The 22,774-nt window shown below is 39.7% G+C and overlaps 1 protein-coding gene across 1 annotated transcript in view; it reads right to left on the bottom strand.

Annotated features, from left to right (window-relative positions):
- Positions 1–965: 965 nt before the first annotated feature.
- LOC134219280 (myophilin-like) overlaps positions 966–22,774 on the bottom strand; it is an 86,567-nt gene continuing 64,758 nt past the window's right edge. The window contains exon 2 of the mRNA XM_062698007.1: positions 966–2,674. Coding sequence (XP_062553991.1) covers positions 2,162–2,674 — 513 coding nt within the window. The 3' untranslated portion in view covers positions 966–2,161. The remainder of the gene's footprint in view (positions 2,675–22,774) is intronic.

Genomic DNA, 22,774 nt, shown 5'->3' with positions numbered 1-22,774 from the left:
TCATCTGTGTATTGATTTCGAAGCGACCTTCGATTCAGTGAAACAGAAATGAATTATGGCAAATTATGCTTGAACATGGTTTTCCGGCGAAACTGATATGACTGTTTCGTATAACGTTGGGCGGATCGAAATCAAGTGTATGAAATATCGACACCATTTGTTATTCCAGATGGATTGAAGCGGGGTGATGCACTCTCGAGTCTACTGAGAGCGATTAGGATAGATGGTGTGCAAAGAAGCGGTACCATTATCACAAGATCGCATATGCTCCTGGGTTTTGCGAACGATATCGATATTATCGGGATTGACCGCCGTGCCGTGGAAGAGGCAGACAGCGAGGATTGGACTCACGATCAATACCAGCAAAACGAAGTATGTACATGGTCGCAGGCAATCAACGTGGGTTCATTACTGGTGGTGGTAGTGAAATGGTGCTGTATGGTGAAACATTTTAAGTGGTAGAAGAATTTGTGTATCTTCAAACATTGGTGACGTGCGATAACGATGTTACCCGCGAGGTAAAAGGCGTATTACAGCTGTAAATAGGGCTTATTACGGACTTTGTATCCGGATTAAGTCCCGTATTCTGCAAAAGAAGACTAAATTCGCGCTGTATACTACTCTGATGCTTCCTGCGTCTTTATACGGCCACGAACCATGAACGTTAAAGGTAAACCGGAGAACGGTATCTGGCGGTGTCGCATAAATCACGAGTTATACCAGGTGTCTAAAGGGCTGGATACTGTCTGTTATACAATTAATCTTGTGAAGAATTTCAAACCCTCCAAATGTTTTTCTACTCCCATTGAAAAAAAAATCAAAATCTGACCTAATAGTAGTTTACAGTGCTGAGATTTAAGACGATTGTTCAGCATAATCAAGCAAATCATTCTACCATTGTGTTACCACTATGTGCATAATGCTCCAATGCTTTCGGATATCTGAAAGTTATAAAACAATGAACATCTATTTAAATCTTTATTTTTAAATAATATAAACTTATCCAAAACACGAAAAAGTTATAGCAAAGATGAAAAACCTGCTTCGGGACATCTGATAAATAGTACTAGTAGGAAGGAAAGAATGTTTTCAAGGCAGAAATGGCAAACTTTTTTTTGTCCCCGCTCATCGTTCCACCCACTGTTAAATGTTTGAAAAAATGTAAAAAAAAGCAACGGAAATACTATTACCAAAATCATATAGTTTTCCGGATTGTGTGTATGTATAAGGCCCTTATGTTTTGTATCTGTCTGTCGAAATCAAAAGTAGAATTTTCAGCAACCATAAGATAACCGCACGACTTTCATTTGTAACTTTCTATTAAATAGACATTGATAAATACCTCTGTTGGTTGGTTACCGATGGCACCAAAAATCGTTTATCCTTTGTAAGTATAACGGATTTGTAAACGCACTAATTTGGCTATAAGGCTACACCTGTTGCTAACACCAAAGGTCGGTAAGTTGGAATGGTTTGTTGCTTTAAATGCATTATCGTTATTTGAAGGTTGGAATGATTGGATCGTTGCACCCATTTGTCCTACTTTCTGGTTCACTTTAAGAGCACTCTATTGTCTGCAAAGAGCATCAATTGGATCTACATATATTTTATTCACAAAGAATAGATATCTAGGCGGTTGTCCAGATGCCACGTGGACAGTTTAGGAAGGAAGGAAGGAAGAAGTATGGAGAATTTCCACGGTTCATACACATTTTAAAGAATTTACATGAGCAGTTGACAACGCTGGGGGAGGGAAGTATATTAGACTGATCAAAACTTGTCCACGTGGTATATAGACAGCCCCTAGGTAATCCATAAATCTTTTTTAAATACGGTTTCATCTCTTTTGTCGGTAATACTAACAGTAAGGCCTACTCGAATGGTCAAATGCACTTTAGAACTTTTTTAGTTTTAATAAACATCGTCGATGTATAACTTATAACGAAGGTAAAATTCAACGGTTGCCTTCTAACGATGACTAAGGGGGAAACATGTATTTCCGATGGTGTTTACCCACATGGGTTGCTGCTGCCAAAGTCGTTGTCTACGAATTTTAACTGTTTGTTCTTATACTTGAATCCTCATTGATCGCTTGCGATCGCAGGGAGTAGTCTACGCGAAATAACGAATACACATAAGGAAGAGGTGGCGGAATGCTTTCTTACATATGTCTGGTGTTGCCGAAGTTGATACCACTTTGGGTTGCACCCTTGTTGGAACCGTACTGCAGAGAGATGACTGTCTGACCGGCGCGCATCTGCTCGTCGCTGAACTGGCGTTCGTTCTTGTCGGCTTCCTTCGGGCCGATCGATGGCTTTCCGTATTTGCCGGCTTTTCGGCCAAGGGACTGCAGGCAGATGACCACCGAGTTGAGGTTTTGCCGCTCCCACAGGTCAACGGTCTGGAAGGTTTCCTGTGGTGGTACGCCGAACTTCTTGGCACCCTCGAGGAAGGCAGAAATGTTCTCCATGCACTTGAAGGCCATCTTGCTGGTGTTAATCTTCTTGACCGTGCCGGTTTCGATCGCGTTGGCAAGGTTGCAGAGCAGGACGCCATCCTTCAGCACCTCGTAGAAGTTGTCCATCTCGCCGGAGGTGTTGATGGGTTCGCCGGTGACTTCCTTGATCCATTCCAGACACTCGGCGGCAAGCTCTTCGCTGTATTTGGAGTTGATCTGCAATAAAGAGGGAAGAAAAGTTTAAAATAATATCGATGAATACAAATGTACATATGAATACGAAAAATCAACACAAAACAAGGTTGAGTCAAGTATGAGACATTGAAGGTGGCCTCACAAGTGAGGTCGAAATACGTATCTGTAAAGAATTAAATGGAGTTAAATGGAAAGTACTAAACTCGTCCTAGACAGTTGAATGAATCATCTGCTAGAATCATAGACGAATAGATTATTGTGCTGAAACTACTGCCGTTATACGCATATTTGTCCCATGCTTGCAGGGATTCCCTATATACATGGGACAGTTATGCGTATAACGGCGGTATAGTATAGAGTTTCCATTTCCCGGCCATTTATGGTGTCCCGGGATTCGGGATGAAAATTCTAGGATCCCGGGAATTTTCGATGTTTTTAAAAACATTATTTTTTTTTGTTTTGAAAAGTTTTTTTCGAAGTTTAGTGGTAAAGTAGGGTAGAATACGGCATTGGCAGGGTGCGACAGTTGTTGGCACCCTCAACAATATATGCGTTTTCCAGCAAACATACACTATTTATGAACATAATCTTGATTCAATCACACAATTTTAAGTCTTAGCTTTCATTTGAATAAGTTGTTTGTGTAAAAGTAGCAAGATTTGATGTGTTAATCACCGAAACAAATTTGCACCTACGAAATTCTTGCCATTATTGCATTGCCAAAGAAAGCAGCGCACGAAAAGCAAACTGTTACTTACTTTTTTGGATCGCCTGTTTCTCCTCTTAATTGCGTATGACACGACAAATTAAGTACGTAAACTACTTTTTACACTTTATCACCACTTGATTATCACCACAAAGAGCAAATTTAAGCAATATTTGCTCTATGTTTCACTAAATAAAATCAGGACTGTTCGTTTTCTTTGACAGCAGCACACTTCGGAATAGAGCGAGAGAATGTGTTTGTGAGCATATCAAACACACGCTAAGGAGATACCACGCACAATTCTATGTGAGTTGATTTTAGCAAAAATACGAACAAAATATCCGGCGATGGCATTTATTTAAAAAAGTGTTAAAATACAAATGCTTCATATTTTTTACGCAAACCATGCATTATATTGTCTGATTTTCTCAAAATTGCACGCGGCGAACCCTTCATGAAAGGTACCACCGCGCTTTCTGCACCCCGTTTACTTGATTCTTATGGGTGAATAGCATTGCGGTGTATCGTTTGGCGCGGCCGTACCTTTCGACAGTCATTCGCCGCGTGAAGTTTTGTGCAAGTGCCCATTTGGGAACATTACAAACGCCGCGTAGTGTATCATATCCAGAAAATCTGACAATATCAAAAGTGATAGTAACACCGTAGTATTTTAACCCTTATGTGGCTGACAGGACCGTTTTCCTTTTGCAACTTCAATACTTTCCAAGCTCATCAAAAAAAATCATAACCATTCCCGTTCCTACATAGCGCATTTCAACCATAAATAATTGCCTACTTTTAGGGTATTATCTATTATTCAACTGTGAAACGTAGTGTAAGAATGGGGTGGCTCCAGCGGCTGGATAGGACAGTGCTGCCCATTATTCAACATATGAAGACTTACGAGGTAGAATATATTGTTAATATACTATACTACCAGAACCGACGAGCTTCGTTTCACCTAAAATTGATTAATTATATATTTTTTACATTATTTAAAAGAAGTATTCGAAATTTGCAAATTTGGATTCCATTTTTTAGATTAATTTTCGATTACAGCAGAAATTTGTACTTTATTTGTATGGGAGTCCCCCTCCAGAAGATGAGGGGTCTAATACCATCATAAGAATCTTTATCGTTCCCAAAAACCTCTACATACAAATGTTCATGCCGTTTCCTGATCTATAAGGGCAGACAGACAAAAATTAATTCTTATGTGTATAGATTTGGTTTTAAGTAGTTTACGTCGAGCGGTCGTGTCTTGTACACAACCACCAAGATTTTTTTTTGATGAAACAAACATATCACGTAAGGACCGCAATAGCAAGTTGTATATTTGAAACTGGTTGATAGACTTTTGCTTACGACTCTAAGGCATTACAAAAGACAAAATATGTAAATCTTGGCAGCGGACAAAAAGCATATAAGTTCCCTTCTCCAAAATTGCCAACATTATTCAAATATGTTGAAAATGGTAAAAGTTATGGAAATGTCAATATCTGAATACACTAGTACCCTATCTGCCATTCACGTCTGCCGCATAAGGGTTAAATTTATTTTACAATGTGTTTAAATGCTTTTGCCTATCTGTCTACATGACATAAAATTGATGCCAAAGCTAAAAATTCATGTTTTGTGTTAAGCCAGTTTTGATAAACAATAAAGTTTGTTCCAAAATTGAGTGAAGCGAGATGAGCGTGCGGCCGATTAATATGAATGAATTTTACTACTGGAGGATATAAACAAACAGCATTTGGCACCAATACATTACCAGTTTTCTACTTCCATGTCTAGTTGCTAAAGGGAGCAAACTCATTGCTAATAATAGAAATTGCTATGCCAATAGAAGAAACGTTGACCTGTTACTTTATATTAAATTTACTGAGTTTGTGGTAAAAGCTGCTATATTTAGTGAATACCAATCATAAAAGAAAGAGCATACAAATGTATACCAGTTAAACTGTACCTGTTTTTTAGTGTAATTATTGATTATTTTTATCATTCAATTTGGTGAATGTCTTAGACTGCCAAGAATAGGTATTTTCCCCTATATATTTTAAAAAGGCCAGATGATACAGAATTCAAATTAAAACTAAATTCAATTTCAATTTAAATCGATCCTTGGTTTGACTTCAAAAAGCAAATAGTATTTGCGTTTGTATGGGAAAGTAGAGTTTCCGGATCAAATGTTCGCCGAGTTCAAAAAGACGCGTTCGCTGTCCGTCGAAGTAGGCTTGATTGTTTGTATTATACATTGGATTTAGACCATTTCTAAGTTTTCGAGTCAAACTGTCGATAGCAACGGTCAAGTAGTTGACGTGAAACTGAAGGACGTTTATCATGTTCCGGCACTAAAAAGGAAATTTGTTAGCGGTGAGCAAGATTGCTGACGAGGGATCACAGTGATGTTCGAGAGAATTTCTTGCAATATCGTGAAGGATGGAGTAGTACTAGTAGTAGGTGGGATGTGTCGTAGATTGTTTTCCTTTAAGCCATACCAAGAGAAATTCATGGTGACCATAGGCAATGACCTGAAAGGCGTTTGGGCAATCGGAGTGTAGAAGCCATTTCAAATATTTTGCGTGATTAGATGGGAACGGATATTACTCTACAACGAAGGAGCATTCGAAAACTACACCTAGTGGAAATCGATCGGATATAGTATGATGCTTGTAGACGACTTCTTATGCTACACGGTACTTTAACTCTTGAAATGCAAATTTGAAGCGTAGGGGAAGGTGGGAAGACTTGATCCCCGGGGAGACTTGATCTAGACTAGATCCACTAGAAAAATGACCTTTATGTGTGGTGAGTTAATTTTTGGATTGACAACCTTATTTATTCTGCAAGGCGGTTTGTATCTTTTGACCTTCCTAAAGATTTTTTAATTGGCCACGCAAAGTTTGAACTACTTTTCATAACAATGACCAAATGCTTTCGTTTTTTTTTCACAGCACACAGCCATAAATATACCCAAATTTTAAAATAGCATGGGCTGTCGAATTCAGTAACAAAAATCGTTCATGTAATTCGAAAATTCCGCGTATTTTGAATGAAAATATTTAAAAATCTGAGGGCAAAGCAAGTTTTTGAAGAGGGATCAATGTCCTCCGAATATTTTAAAAGTTGATTTTTGACAGCTCTCCAAAAAGTCGATTGTGGATCAATAACAACAATTTAGGGACTGTCATACATCAAAAATAATATAGTTAAATACTATATTTCTTAAAGAGTCTGTGCGGAAATCGCGTATGTTTATTTATGTTTGGTTGTGATACATCGGAAATCAGAAAAGGGGATCAAGTCTCCCCAGACTCCCCTATGTGATGCTTGGACGTTAGACATCGCAGTAGGTCTTAGTTGTGTGTTTGGTTGGAGTAATCCAGCGAAAAATGTCAATATCAATGCTACGCGAAAACTGGAGACTATGACTTTGTAGGAGGAAAAATTTCATTGTGGTAGAGTATGGCTATAGGTAAAATATTTTTCACCATTGTTCCTTATGCGAAACACACTTTCTTTAAAACGTGTCATCTCGTAGAGAAATGCAAAATTTAACCATTTTTAGTAGGGCCGTTACAAATTTTTAATTAACATTTTGTCCTACTGGTCTCCGAGGAGGGGATAATAAAAAATAAATATTAAAATGAAAAAAAATCAAAAACACTCCTCGGATTTGTTAAAGAATGTTTTGAAAATCCTCAAAATTATCCGAATTTTATTTTGTTGTTTATATGTTGTAAAATCAGAGGGGGGGGGACAAAATAGTTTTTAAATATTTGTAACGGCCTAATATAGTGAAAGTATTATAAGTAATGTAGGTGATGTTGTACTGACTGTGTTGAAATAAATGAATTTGACCGAAAATTAGACACTCTAACATGAACAAATGGGGCAAGATGGCTGGATGTCTGGAAGTAGCAATGTAAAATGAAATATTTATTCACTCGTCTAAGACGAATTAAGTACTGTCCATTTAATTCCACCAGTTAACTGGTGGTACTTAATTCGTCTTAGACGGTTGAATACATTCCACTAAAAGAGCTAAATATATTTTTTCTGATTTATTCACTGTTCAAGGCAATTTCCTGTACATTACCACCTCTCTTGTAGCACAGATAGTCGATTTAATATTTGTTTTTTCATCCTATATATTGACCATCGTTTTGATTTAAAAACCAACTAGCAATTGCGGAATATACAATCATGCTAATTGAAAAAGCAATATTTGTTCTGAAAATAGATGAAAATTTTCAAAGTTATGTAAAGGACTCTGTTCGGATATCCATATTTTTTAGTATTTAACGTGACGCGGCGGCGCACACCTCTACATTTGGCCGAATAGGGCATTTGACCGAATAGGTCATTTGGCCGAATGGGTCATTTGGCCGAATATGACATTAGTTGTCAATACGATACACCGCGTGGCTGTTGTAATGTTTCCAAAAGCGCATTTGCACAAGATTCCACGCAGCGTTTCCTATTCGAAAGGAACAACCGCACTCTTGGAAACGCCGCAATGCTATCTCCCCATAAGAATCGAGTATACGGACAGCAAAAAGTGCGGTGCGTCGTTTCCTCTGAGGAGCGCCGCGTGTACTTTTGGGCAAATGCGTTAATATCTTGTTACAGGACGCTTGCCTCGTCACACCTTCAAACTCCAAGTCGCCACGTTTCTTCCATTTTCGTTCACTACGGCCGCGCCAAACGATAGTTCGCAATGCTATCCACTCATAAAGAATCAAGTCCCCCGTTTGAGCGGTGGTACCTTTCCTGAAGAGTACGTCGCGTGCAATTTTGAGAAAATCAGGCAAGTATCGGCCAAGTGCGTTGAGGAAGAGTGTTCATAAAGTCGTACTGCTTCCTGACCAGTAGATAGTAACAGATTTATATCAGAGCTTGTTATTCTGCTACAGCAGTTTTTAATAACAGCAATTGTTATAAAACATTAGTAGTTAAAATAACTAAAAAGTTTTAACAAAAATATTACTAAATATGTTAATGATTGAGCAAAAATATAACTCGATGTGTTACATAAAATGTGGTGAAAATAGTTTATACTATAACAAATTATGCTATTGAAAAGATTATGATTATCCATAATGTAGGCAATTAACTTTGTCCAGCTGGTTCAACTTTGAATGCATGTTCAAGTTATACTGAAGGTAGTACCTTCGTTTTTTTCAAATTCCTATCTACCAAAAATGTGGGCAATTTTTTTCGTTAAAATTGAACATAACACATTATTTATGTTATAATCATGTTATGACAATCATGAAATTTTCTTTCCTCCATCTTTGACAGAGATTTTTTAACAAAATTATTGCAAGTATTGTTATTTGTAACACATATTGATATAATTGTGATAACATTTTGTTATGACTGACTGGTCGGGTTAGCAACTTGAATTAAGTAATATAACAAAATATAACAAAATATAACAGTCCATACTTTTCAACTAGAATTTTTTACTTAGTCTTTATTAACCGTAATCAAGTCTAGATGTCTTCTGCTTAGTCCTGAAGTCCAATAGATTATGCTACGAAGAACAGCGTTTGTTTCTATTCCACACAGATCTGTTCCACTAAGACCATCGAGCTTAAAAACATTCCATCAGGCAATCCTGCCGGAAGGTTTTGTTGATTCAGCAAACCCCACGCAAGTTAGAAAAAGCTCCATGTAAAGTAAGGCAAGCGAGCGTAATTGTTTCTAATCTCTCAAAGATTGAAATTCCCTAAAAAAAAAGAAAAACTGTTTGTCTTCTGCTTGTTGGCGTAAGATTATTTTTACCCCTATCACGTTTCATTTATTTTTCAATCAGGCTACCAAATGCGAAGCGATCGCGTTTTGATTACATTTTCCTATTTTCATCAGGAAGGAATCGAAAATTGTAATTGTGCTTTTTTGGCAGTTTGCTGTGAGTTCAAAAATTAATGCAAATTCATCCGAAGATTATATCATTCAGTAGCAAATTTAGTCAAGATTATGATACTCCAATCACAATAAATAATTGTGATAACAAGAAATAATATTTGTTAATTTCTTGAAAAAACTGATCAATGTTACCCAGGTTATCAATGTTCCCCCGAATTACGGTACTTGTACAAATTACTATTATGCAACTCATTTGATTGCTATAATGGCCTTAACACTACCTTCATAGTATTAAAAGGTAGGCACCTTTATCACTCAAACACGAGCTGTAAAACCAGGTATTCTGGAATTGCAAGAAAAAAGTTTAACTATGCAAATGCTCAGGGAATCAATTTTTTTAGAATGCGCATACGAAACAAGCGACAAAAGAGAACCAACGACAAAGCTTTGTTTTTGTCGGAGATAATAATGACAAAGATCCGAAAAAATTTGTCAGCAACAAAAAAGAAGACAATCTCGTTGCTAACTTTTCAACCCGTTATTTTTCATTATTTCAAGAGAAAATTTCGGTTTTATGCTATCATAGTTTCTACTTTTATGAAAATTTTCGAGAATCAAACAATGATTACAAAATAAGCATAGTATTTTTGGAAATATCAGATCATGCAAGGTAAATGATTCTTGTCATATTGTGTTCGGGTTCTGATAAAGGTTTGTCGTTAGGTGCGTTTGTCAGTAACAAACTCTGTTGATGACAAAGAGTATATTGTTATAGGCGTTGCTCGAATATTGATTCCCTGCAAATGCTGCTGTTTAACATCTCCTATCTGTGCAGGAAATATCCAAGAGGATGTGAATCTGAAAAAAAATCTTCATTACAGGAGAAACACTCCAAGTTCCAAAGATTGACGTTGCTGTAACAACAAACACGTCACATGTGCGTGCCTCAGCATCCGTCGCCGCCAGCAACCATTCATCATCACATTTGGCTTCGATTATTTATTTTCTGCTGCCCCGTCGGCCTCATTTTGTCTATAGCCCATGCACTCGCAACAACCTCATCTGCCTCATACTCCCAATTATTGCCGCATTACATACGTAAGTATTGAGGCACACATAACATAACTACAGGCATTCTAGTTGCAACCATAATCAACGAACGAACAGGGGTTGCTCTGGCTGATTGTGAAAATCTGGTTTGTTTGTCTCATCGGGTGCGTTAACTAGCAATCATGTAGTGGAAAAGGGGAGATTTGGGTAGATATGTGTTTGAACACAGTCTTTCCGTACTGGTGTAACATTTCCGGTTTTTCTTGTCATGGCTCTAAATTTATCTTTGAATAAAGAAATGAAAAGTGGTCACACAAAATTCGTTCTCATAATTAGATCAGTTAAATTTCCTTTGTATGTTGGTGTGGCAGGTGCAGGTGTATATGAATGTAAGTCTTGTCGTCGAGAAGAGGTTGCAAATACCTATGTTGCAATGGTTAGAAAACCCCAAGCAAGTGCAAACATTATCTTGGTAAATAATGATTCTTATTAATACTAGGGTAAAGTGACCAATAGTGGACCCCCAACCAATAGTGGACCCTCCAGCCATTTTTGCATAATTATTGCACAATGTCAACTTTTCGCTATGAAATTCTATCGGGAGAACCTACCTTAAAGCCCTATGATTTGATTACATTCGTTGGAAATGCTATGGAAAGTCAAATTAGATGATTTTTTACAATTCTATGAAAAATAAACACGAGAGTGTCCATTATAGGAATATTTTGAGGGGTCCATAATAGGGAAGAAGAACGTCCCGAAACGGGACATGAAAATCAAATGAAGTGTCGACTATAGGGAAGCAATTTCCTATTATGGACCCCCAGGGGGTCTACTAAAGGGCGAATTCAATTAGACTTTAAAATGTTAATTTCAACGAATAACGCCGTGTATTTTGGTGTTTTATGTATGTATCGTGAAGAGCAGATGCAGAGCTTGTTGTTAGATATCAAACAGAGTTAATATTTTGAAAATTTCTAAGCCGTATGACAGGAAGAGCAAAACTCCGCTACTAGGGGGTCCACTATTGGACATTTTACCCTACATTGACTAATATAAAAACAGTGCCCTCATGTGTCAAAATTGGAAGGGAATGATCTGTCAGTTCCATACAAATGCGCGTTCCAAACGAGCAGGAGACCTGTCCAACGTGACACATGACGTTACTCTTTTTAAAGAACTCTAATTATTACCAACATAGCCTAAAAATCAAATTTAGGTGTTTGATATATGATATCATAAGCAAACACCGAATAAAAAAGGAAAAAATATGTTATATAAGTGAAAACGAGGGCTCGACATTTATTTGACGTATTTCGGAGCACCTCACTATGAATTTGGATCACTATGAATTTGAATTGGATTTGATTGGTTTTGAATATGCTTTGGATTGAATTTGAATTTGATATGGTTTAGATTTGAATTGGATTAGTATTAAATTTGGATTGGATTTGAATTGAATTTGCATTGGATATAATTTAAAACGTTTGACCTTCCTTAGCCGTGCGATAAGATGCGCGGATACAAAGCAAAACCATGCTGAAAGTGGCTGGGTGCGATTCCCAGTCCGGTCTGGGACAGTTTCGGGTTGGGAATTTTCTCGAATTCCCTGGGTATAAATGTATCATCGTGTTAGCCTCATGATATCTTCTTCTTCTTCTTGACATCACATCCCCGCACTGGGACAGAGCCGCCTCGCAGCATAGTGTTCATTAAGCACATCCACTGTTATTAACTGCGAGGTTTCTAATAGTACGTTCAGATTATGAGCTATATCACTTGATATAGAGCATCTTGACATCAATGTTTGTACATCTAGTTTTCACTGGAAATAATGCATATGGCATCTCATGTCAAGATTCGCTATATCAAGTGATATAGGTCATAATCTGAACGTAGTCTAAGCCATGTTACCATTTTTGCATTCGTATATCATGAGGCTAACACGATGATACTTTTATGCCCAGGGAAATCGAGACAATTTCCAATCCGAAAATTGCCTTGACCGGCACCGGGAATCGAACCCAGCCACCCTCAGCATGGTCTTGCTTTGTAGCCGCGCGTCTTACCACACGGCTAAGGAGGGCCCCGATATACGCCTCATGATATACGTATGCTAAAATGGTAACTTGGCTTAGAAACCTCGCAGTTAATAATTGTGGAAGCGCTTCATGAACACTAAACTTCGAGGCGGCAATGTTTCAGTGGGGGATGTAATGCCAATAAGAAGAAGAATTTGAGTTGGATTTGGATTGGATTCGGATTAAGTTAGCCTTCTGCGTATAAGACAAACTTGTTCCGTTTAAGTCGTTGGTAACTCGAATCAGTTGGGGAACGGTTGATCGACCAAACTGTTCCTCGAGCAAAATGTTATGATGTTCGGTAGACTCACAAAGATGGCTACAAATCACCATGAAAAAGCACAATTTGCAACAAAATGACAACTTTCGTAATCATTTTCCAAAGCTCTCATTGATGTGTAAAATACATCCGCATTGGAAATAGAACGTGCTATCATAGCATTCACTGCCAAATTCCACCACGTGTTGGCAAAATTTGCAAACATATCAAAGTAGCTTTTACTCTGGAGATATGTTCTTCTTATGCGACAATCCGCTGGCACTTATTTTTAGTTGCGACGGAAAAAAAGCTGAGGAGTAGATTTTTCTATGAGTGGTAGGGTAAAAGTTCCGATAGTCCGATAGACCAATAGTGGAGGTAGTATGGTATGCTCAAAATATACAAATGAAACGCGGAAACCCACACTGACAAACAAAAAGTAAATCTGTAGATATCCGAACCGAGCTAAAACAACTTTGCTAGAACATCTAAATCGGTAAACATCGGTTGTGTACCTATAGTTGGGGGTCCCGTAAGAAAACAATGGGATTCGTAACTATAGGAACGCAGATTAAAATTTATCGCAAATATTGGTACACTGTATCAATAATTGGATAATATGACTGATAACAATGTTTACACCCGCGCCAAATGTGTCATGTACAAAACGCTCATAAGACCGGTAGTCCACTACGGACATGAAACTTGAAACATGCTCAAGGAGGACTTGCATTGTAGTTGGAGTAGTTGAGGCAGTGTGCAGTGCAAGAGAACGGTGTGTGGTGGCGAAGGATGAACCACGCGCTCGCTCAACTCTACGGCGAACCCAGTACCCAGAAGGAAGCTAAAGCTTGAAGGGTACGGTGGGCAGGGCATGTTTTAAGATTTCCGGAAAGCAACCCAGACGCTGCGAGCGAGGTGGGCTGATCAGGTACAGAATAACTTGACGAGCGTGGGGCGCATTCGAGGATGGAGAAAGTTGGCCTCGGATCGTACATTGTGGTGTCAAATTGTTGATCCAGTGTGATCGGTTTAGATGAGAATTAAATAAATTAAATCAACCAATAATTGGAGTTTAAATTGTAGGTTTGAATTATGATGTCCTTACCAACGAAAGTATTTTCTTATTGAAATAGAAGCGAAGAGCCTTCGGATACATATCAAAAGTAAGTGAAATAAAATTTGAATTTATTCTGGGGAAATGATTAGTGTTGGAACGTACTTAATTCCTCCACTATTGGATCATTTACCCTACAATATTCATATTTTTAGTTGTAGGGGAAGTGTACCGGACTTGGCCACCTTAGTGCCTAATTTGGCCAACCCTACGTTACGTAATTTGTGTACAGCTCCTTACCTGATTTTCGGAGTTATGGAGTTATGAAAAAAAACATTGTTTTTTTCCTTATTTTTCCAAGGGTCCCCCGTATTTTTTCAAAAACGTTTTTGCCTTTCTCGTACAACAAAGTTGTACCGAAAGGCTATCATTTCACTCCAAAATCGAACTGTTTATAGAAGTCTCGGAGACCCATGATGTTATATCCTAATCGACTCAGCTCGTCGAACTGAACAAATGTCTGTCTGTCCGTGTGTGTGTGTGTGTGTGTGCATACAAAAACCGAAAAACATTAGCCACTTTTTCATATAGTAATTCTTAACCGATTTTCTCGCAACAAGTTGCATTCGACAGGGGACAAAGCCTGGTTGATCACTATTGAATTTGATAACGATCGCCCATTGCGTTTAAAAGTTATTAAGAAAATGGAATCGAACCTTATAAGCGCCATATAAGGTTGGTGTCTTGGCTAAATACGAGGAAGGCAGTATCACCACTCGGTGAATTAAGTTGGTTTTTTTTTTCAAAAACTGCTGCAATGCATTCAAATGAACGCAAATAAATATGAATTGATGGAAATATCTGAATCTATCTCCCAAAAGTTCAATTTTGACCTCTCTTATGTGTTTTTCTTGTTTTATAATAAACGGGAAAGACACCACCGCTAGGTGGATTATTCTTGTTTTTTCATCTTTTTAGCACTTTTTAATCGTTGTCTCTTGGTGACTTAAAGCATCTACATGTTGGATTGTAGAGCCATCCCGATACTCTAAATCAAAATTATAATTTTCTAGAAACATTGTATATTCCCAAGTAATCAATTTCTTTAAACAAAAACTTACATTTACTCAATGACCCGCAGGCCGCACCTTTTTTTTCTTTGATCATTTTGTAAGAAAAGATTTTATTACCAATATCCGTTTTAATACCCTCAGCTCAGCTTTTAGGATGCATGATTATATCTCATCCGATTATGGCATCGAAAAGTCCAATGTGCATGTCAGCAAAAATGCAAAATTAAATTCACAAATTAATATTTTGAATAATAATATGTATCGCTAAAAATGCCTAATATTTTAAGTCTATTTTCACTAATAACGCCATATTAAAGTCTATCAATCCCTGACGTCCATCTCCTATAACGTCATTCTTTATAGTAGCCGTCAAAAATTTAGGTTTCTTTAATGATGTTCTCTCGTCGTCGGTTTTTCCTCTGCATAGCATCACGTTTCTTCCAACAAAAGGCTGCAATGTGTGCAACTTGATGACAAGAAAAGCATTTTAATTACATGGCTGGGGATAAACGTGGACTAGAATAACAATCAACCATATGAAAAGCTCTGACTATGTCTGCAACAGTTTTAAAATTTGAAAGTTTGGCTTGGTTTTTCAACAGCGGATCTTGAATTCCTTCAATAATAAGCTCTAATAGGTCCGATTCAGACATCTGTAGTTTTTGTGCAAGAAATTGTTTGGCTTGACAATAATCAGCAAATGTTTCCGCTGAACCTGACTAAATCTTCTTCTTCAAACGCTTTCGAAACTCAGAAGAATCGAAAACATTTACACAATTTTTGAGCATGAAATCCGCTTGAGCATGTAACCAGGATTGAGCTTATCCCTTTCAAATTACGGATGATAACTAGCTTCATTATGAAATCGCTCACGCCAAGAGTTCGAGTTTTCAAACACAGCTACGAAATGATTCACATCTTCTTCAGAATGTCCAGAAAAGGACGGCAACATCTTCGAAATGTCTTCAGCACCGAAATGGCCATAAACAGGACTACAGCTCCTTAAATTTTGAAGCAGAGCGGAATTTTCGATAATTTCAAGGTTGCTTTCTTGTACAGAAGATAGTCCTTGACCAGAACGATTGTTGTCTCCATTTTAACATACAATGCGATTCGGAAACGTTTCAGAAAATGGTTTGACAGCGGTTGCAGCAGCGTTCGTTGGGCTTGAAGCATCGGTACCTGCAGCGATAGATCCGCTATCGTGCTTGGAGCTTCTACAATTTTCACTCGATTCGAACAAAGGAACCGTTTCTTAATTTCTGCTTTCCAATTGCGAACCAGAAACAGGGTTAAAAGAACTTTCGGCAGCAATTGTAAGGTTTGACATTCCATCAAAAATCCCTCCAATGCAGCTTTAAATATTTTCTAAAGTTTCACTTGAGGCATCAATCGGCTCTTATTCTACCAAAGCATTCTGATGTTATCGAAAATTACATAATGAAATATTCGTCAGTGTCAAACTATGTTATTCCCTAATCAGCCTACTATGTAATTACTACAGTGACGATTCATTCAAAATATGCAAATGCTTTATGACAAAAAGTGAGACATAATGTAAAAGGTGGGATGAATATGGCCAATCGATGCGTGACATAAATAATGGATATTTCCTAAATTTTAAATATCCTCATGAGTTCTTAAAACTCAGAAGATTATTTTTTATTATGTACCAATATTAGCCAAAACGTCCATTGATACTATTACAGTGCTATCCCCGTTCTCCCCTAGACTCTATAATGCACACAATGCGAATGCACACGATCATGCAGCCTCCCTCGCGTCATTGAATGCAACTCGCGGTTCATCACCGGCACACAAACTGCCGGGTCGGTATCATTCGTTCGAGTATGCGTTTTTTTCCGTTGCTCTCCGTTTCCATTCGATCCCTCTGTTTATTAATTTCAATTTAACAGATTATTCCTTATTTGGATGTAAACTTTATACCCAACATGTTCGCCTCCACCGAGTCGGTTCACTTCCATTACGTTCACAGCACAACAACGATGGATGCAGCCTTCATGAAATGCTCAACTTTATACGTAGTGGTGGCACACGGGTCGGTCGCTGGCTGGTGACGCGAGACTCGACATTGAAACCTGTTTGGCTGAGCTTGGATTGGGGCACAGATCTCCACGCGTTCTTGCGGTTAGTCACTCCATGACAACTAATTCATATGGCATGATTTTGGTTACTCCCGATGGGATTTCGGCAGCATGTAGGTAGGTCATCATCGACCACTTGAACCGCATTGACGGAATTGGTATGAGGTGTCCACATCTGTGATCGACCTTCCGATGATGGACAGACCAAGTTGGTCTCCGGGTTGAGGCTGCCGACACTTGTAGTCGCCCCGAGACTACAGAGATCTTTCCAAATATGGTACCGAGTGTGCGCGATCGTCTATTGACCAGCCAGGAGCCCGACACAAAGAAATATAACTGATGGCGAACGAGGATTATGATTCATAGATTTTCGGCTTAAAATTGGCAACTTTTTGTAATCGATGGCAAGACTAGGAGTTTCTGGGGGTTGATATTGAGTGTTTCAAAGCATTTGGGGTATCCGTTCGCTCCTTAATAGAACATGTCCGATTGGGTAGAAAATGTGCCCTAATTTTACATAAATCCTTCACCCTTTATAGGTATGAAAATTTAAGTATGAGTCCACTGGATTTTCGCTGTTTTACGCAAAAAACCGAATTCACACATAAAAAAATGGCATATTTGTATGTCGTCAATTAGTTCAAACAACCGTAAAGCAGTAGCTGCAAAACACAACATTTGTTAGTTTGAGGATTCATGGCTTCGCTGGATATTTGGCAGCCGTTATGTCGTAAATATGATCTGGTGCAGCTTAACAATGATTTTCTTTACGACTTTCATCTCTTGATCAGGCCAACTTCCGAATCAAACAACCGTTGCCGATTGAGACAGTAGATAAAATCGCGAACTGAGCGCACTCGGTAGGTCACAGCTCAGTTAGTTACGGGATATGTACACACATTTGGGGTACACGATTTCGGTTTATTTTGTTCCCTTACAAAGCGGAAAGCTGCTGCTATGTCCAATCAAAAGCAACGACCGCTTTATCATCATCAGCTGATTTTGCGGTTCGTTGTTGAAACAGTTCGAGTTGAGCGAACGATGAACGAAGCAAATGTGATGGCTGTGATTACCCGAAAACAATTTATCTTGATTGATCGTTAATTAGTGAACAATTCTCGCTTTACTTTTCAAAACGACCTAAGTAACATTTTTTCATGATTTAATTTGAGTACTGCAATCAAAAGCTTTCATGTTTTTCTGTTGATTGCGCTATTCAAATTAATTCATGAAAAAAATGTTACTTAGGTCCTTTTGAAAAGTTAAGCGAGAATTTTGATAGGAAAAAAATAAGCATTGGAATGGATTGATTTCGATGATCCAGCAACCAGTTCAGAAAGTTAGCAACTGAAGAGATCGTTGACGTGCCGATTTTGCAATAGTTGAATACAATAATTGAAGAAAGTTGTTACTGTTTTACTCTACAAACGACAAACTCAATGAGCTAAAGAAGAATAATCGAATGACATACATTGGTACAAACACGATACGGATTCAAAGGCAAGAAACATCAACGACAGTCGGTAAATGCTCCGCAATGTGTTCGATGAATTTTGATGTGCTGCGCTGATTTAACTTTTAACGTAGACATATAACGTCGGTTATCGAACTACTTTCGATGTAATTTGTGCGTGACATGAATAAACAATCCACAATCGTCACATTTAAAGTACTACGACACACATTTTAATTCACTTCATTCGTACGAATCTCGATTTCGTCGTAATGAAGACGAAAGTATTAGAAAGAACAACTTTATAACATTTATCGCTTCAGTAGAAACGACTCGGCGTGCAACATAATTTGCTTATTACAATAAATTGTGAATGAGCGATACTTCATTTTTAAGCACATTGTTTAATAGATTTATGTACAACAAATTGCAATTGACGGTGAATTCTGTCTCACTGTTTTCCTGTTTTTAAATTATTAGATTAGAAGAACGCAGACTAATTCACCTAGCGGTGATGATGCCTTTCTCGCTTATTATAAAATGTATCGCGAAAAGCTACAGAGGTCGAAACAACAATTAATGGGGATAGATCCCATTATTTCCATCATATATGTTTGTATGCATTTATTTCATAAATATAAAACAATTAATGACCTGTCGCTGAAAAATGTATCGACAGTACAAGTGGCAAAATTTAGACGTAACTGTCATCAGATTGTTGGTAGAAGCCATCACCGTAGCTTCTACATATTCATTTTTGGAATGTTGTAATGTAAAATAGTGAAAAGAATCTGATATTATGATATTTCAATTGTACAAATAATCAATCAGAAGTCTAAATGCGCTAATTTTTTATATAAGCCAAATATAGTGCTTTTTCATTTTATAATCAGTATCTTGATGTCAAAGTTTACATATTATGTTATCGTTTAATATTATAAAGCTCGTAATCCAAACAGACATTTTAGCACAGACAAACAGACATGACACATTGAACATTCACTCATCAAATTGATCTTCGTTCAAACACTAACGACATCTGTTGATTTCAGTTAGTTGGGCAAATCACGAGCCAGATGGCGGTAGTCAAACGTCAAACTAGAGCAAATCTGAGTTACGGATAGCAACTTATATAAAAAAAATCTAATATCGAAAAAAATAAATAGCAAAAATCAAGCTCAAAGTGCGATCCGGTCGATATTTTACAGGAAAATAATAAGACAGGATTCTCCGCCGAAAGCAATTTTTCGCAAGAAAATTGAATAAGTTATGTGCCCGTTTTGGGTTTTGCGTATGTAAAATTATATTTTAGTCATAACTTTTGAGTCCATAGTCCCATTGGCCCGATTTCCAACAGGAAACAATAGGGCAGAATTCTCCTTCGAATACAACTTACAAGATTCCCCGTCGAATGCAACTTGTCTCGAGTAAATCGGTTAAGGATAAATGCCCGAAAAATGAGTGACATTTTTGTGCGCACAGACACACACATACACACACACGCACACACAGGGTGTTGGTGATGGAGACGATAACCATGATCGAGCGCTGGATGAGCAGTGTTAAGCTGCAGATAGCTCACCACAAAACGGAGGTGCTATTAGTCAGCAACTGCAAAGCGATCCAGCGGATGGAGATCGGAGGCCATGCGATTGCTTCGAAGCGATCACTGAAGCACTTGGGAGTGATGATCGACGATCAGCTAAATTACAACAGCCACGTTGACTACGCCTGTGAAAAGTCGGCGAAGGCAATGAACGCAATAGCGAGGATCATGCCAAACGTAGGCGGACCAAGAAGCAGCAAGAGGCGTCTGCTAGCTAGTGTCTCGTCATCGATACTGCGGTATGGGGTTCCTGCTTGGGGCAAGCGGAACCGGGAAAAGCTGAAAGGGTGTTCCGGCTGATGGCCATTCGAGTCGTGAGCGCATATAGAACGATATCGTCAGAGGCAGTATGCGTTATCGCTGGGATGCTACCCATCTGCATCACCCTGGAGGAAAAAATCGAGTGTTATCGGCGAAGAGACACCAAAAACGTATGGAAGGAGGTGAGAATCCGATCGATGGCGAGATGGCAACAAGAGTGGGACACTACGGAGAAAGGGAGGTGGACTCACCGGCTCATCCCAAACCTGTCGGTGTGGATGATCAGAAAGCATGGTGAAGTGAATTTTCACCTGACGCAGTTTCTGTCGGGTCACGGATGCTTCCAGAAGTACTTACATCGGTTTGGACATACTAATTCACCGTTATGTCCAAAGCGTGAGAATGTCGAAGAGACTCCAGAACACGTGGTATTCGATTGTCCAAGGTTTGCGGAATTACGTAGAGAAATGCCTGCCCTACGGGCGGACAACATCGCAGAGCGAATGTGTCACGAAGAAGGCACGTGAAATGTGGTCAGCAGATTCGTGACGAAAATTCTGTCAGAGCTGCAGCGTAGATGGAGAAGTGACCAGCGAATAGGCGTAGTCTCGGGAGAAAATCCAGTGTGAGTCCAGTGAGCAGTGTCTGGCCTCGGGTCGTCGAGGCGCCGGCGAACCGGAAGTCTTCTGCCAACCGGAATCAGCGGACCAACCTTGACACTCGAACAGCCAACCTGCTGAAGAAAGAAGAAGAAAGCTCTTCGGGTATGTGGGGACCGCCAGTGTGGACGTCATCCACCACCGGAACTGTCGGACTACCTCTGCAATCCGAAGACGAAGTAGGCGCAATGCGCGAAAGCGTCCCCTGCGATAGCCGCCGGTAGTCGGGGCACCATCAGTGCGGAAGCTTCCTTCACCGGAACTGGTGGACCACCCTCGACGCCGGGGAGAGTCAGGAGGATTCGAGTTAGGAAGTTAGTGGCACGACCGCCGAGGGATCGAGTAGCAGTGGATTAGCCAGCCAGTCGGCGAACTATATAGCATAAGCTAGGGGCCGGAATTTTAGAAGAAGTGCATGAGTACAGCCCCCACCGAAGTATCGAAGCATCCCGTGGTCCCGGGGGGATCGAGGCAAGGAGGATAAGGGACCCGGTTTATCCGGGCAGGCACAATTTTAGCAGGTCGGTGTACAGGGGTTAGACAAAAAGGTCGATGTTGTCGTTCGCTGTGTTTACGTTTTCGCTTCGTCGCGTTGGCGTTATTTTCTCCCGGACCCGTCATGGGAGACTCGGTGGCCGATTCGGTCGCGGGAAAGGTGCCGAAGCGCACTGCACTTGGAGACGCGGGTAACCCCTCCAAGCAGCTTTTGTAGTGCAACGTATATTCGTCGTTGCCAATCGACGATGATGGCAACCCGCCGAAGAGAAGGAAGCAGCAATCGCAGCTGCCGCATGTGCAACCAGAAGAAGATGTGCCCGCCTGTGTTCGTTCAGGGCGATCCACCGGATTTGCATCCGAAAATTTGCCAGCTAATCGCAAAAGGGCTGAAGTGCACCTTTCGGCTGTGCAGCGAGGGCGCCATGGTGATGCCGGCCAACGAGGACCTCGGGGTCCATAAATATGCTCGCCACGACAGGGCAAAAAATCACCGAGACCAGCTTTACCACGTTCAAGGGCCTAAAGCTGATCGGAACCATAAATGTACACTATCATCGGCTGGGAACGGTACAGGCCTGTGCATCGCGATGTTATGCAGTGCACAAACTGTTACAATTTTGAACGTGGCACCCGGAATTGCCATATGACCCCACGTTGCAACAAGTGCGGTAACCACCACCTCACCGAGCAGTGCGACAAGATGGAGGTAGCGGATCCCAAGTGCGCTAACTGTGGCGAAAATCATAGGGCCACCACAAAAGGTTGCCCTAAGCGCGCTGAGTATCTCCCGAAAAGGAATCGTGTTCCAGTATTCGACGAGACTAACCTTCCAGCCATACCGGCTCCCCGACGAGCGATACCAATACTTCCGTCGGAGTAATCTCCCTCATCGTGTCCAACTCAAGCCAAGAAGATCGACGGTACATCGGCCGCCCTTCGCAGAGATATCGTCAAGCTGTACATCATCGCCGGCGATCTGAATGCAAGACATCAAGTCTGGGGAAACACAGGAAGCAATAAGAACGGAATGATCTGGGGTAGCGATCTGGAAGAACCTTAGCAGCGCAATCCACACCAATTTGGTTGCAGTAACTCAAATGTAACTAAATTGGATTGTATGTGGGTCACAGAAACTTTTGTGCAACATGTGTGCTGATCAGGATGATGCCAGAAAGTATCGACCGCCAGCTGTGCGCAATCGAAGAGGCAATCTCGGTGGCCAGAAAGCAGCATGTTCCAACGGGTTAGGGACAAAAGGTCGAAAGACAAAAGGTCGAAGGGACAAATGGTCGAAAATGACAAAAGGTCGAAAGGGACAAAAGGTCGAAAGGACAAAACGTCGAACAGGACAAAAGTTCGAAAGGGACATACGTCAAAGGGACATTTTGTCCTTTCGACCTTTTGTCATAGATTCTGTTCAACGGCTCGTCAGGTAAGTA

Source organism: Armigeres subalbatus, chromosome 3, assembly GCF_024139115.2.
Source record: "Armigeres subalbatus isolate Guangzhou_Male chromosome 3, GZ_Asu_2, whole genome shotgun sequence".
NCBI classification, from domain to species: Eukaryota; Metazoa; Arthropoda; class Insecta; order Diptera; family Culicidae; genus Armigeres; species Armigeres subalbatus.
Note: the sequence above shows the minus strand (reverse complement) of the source record. Positions and strands in the feature narration are given on the sequence as shown.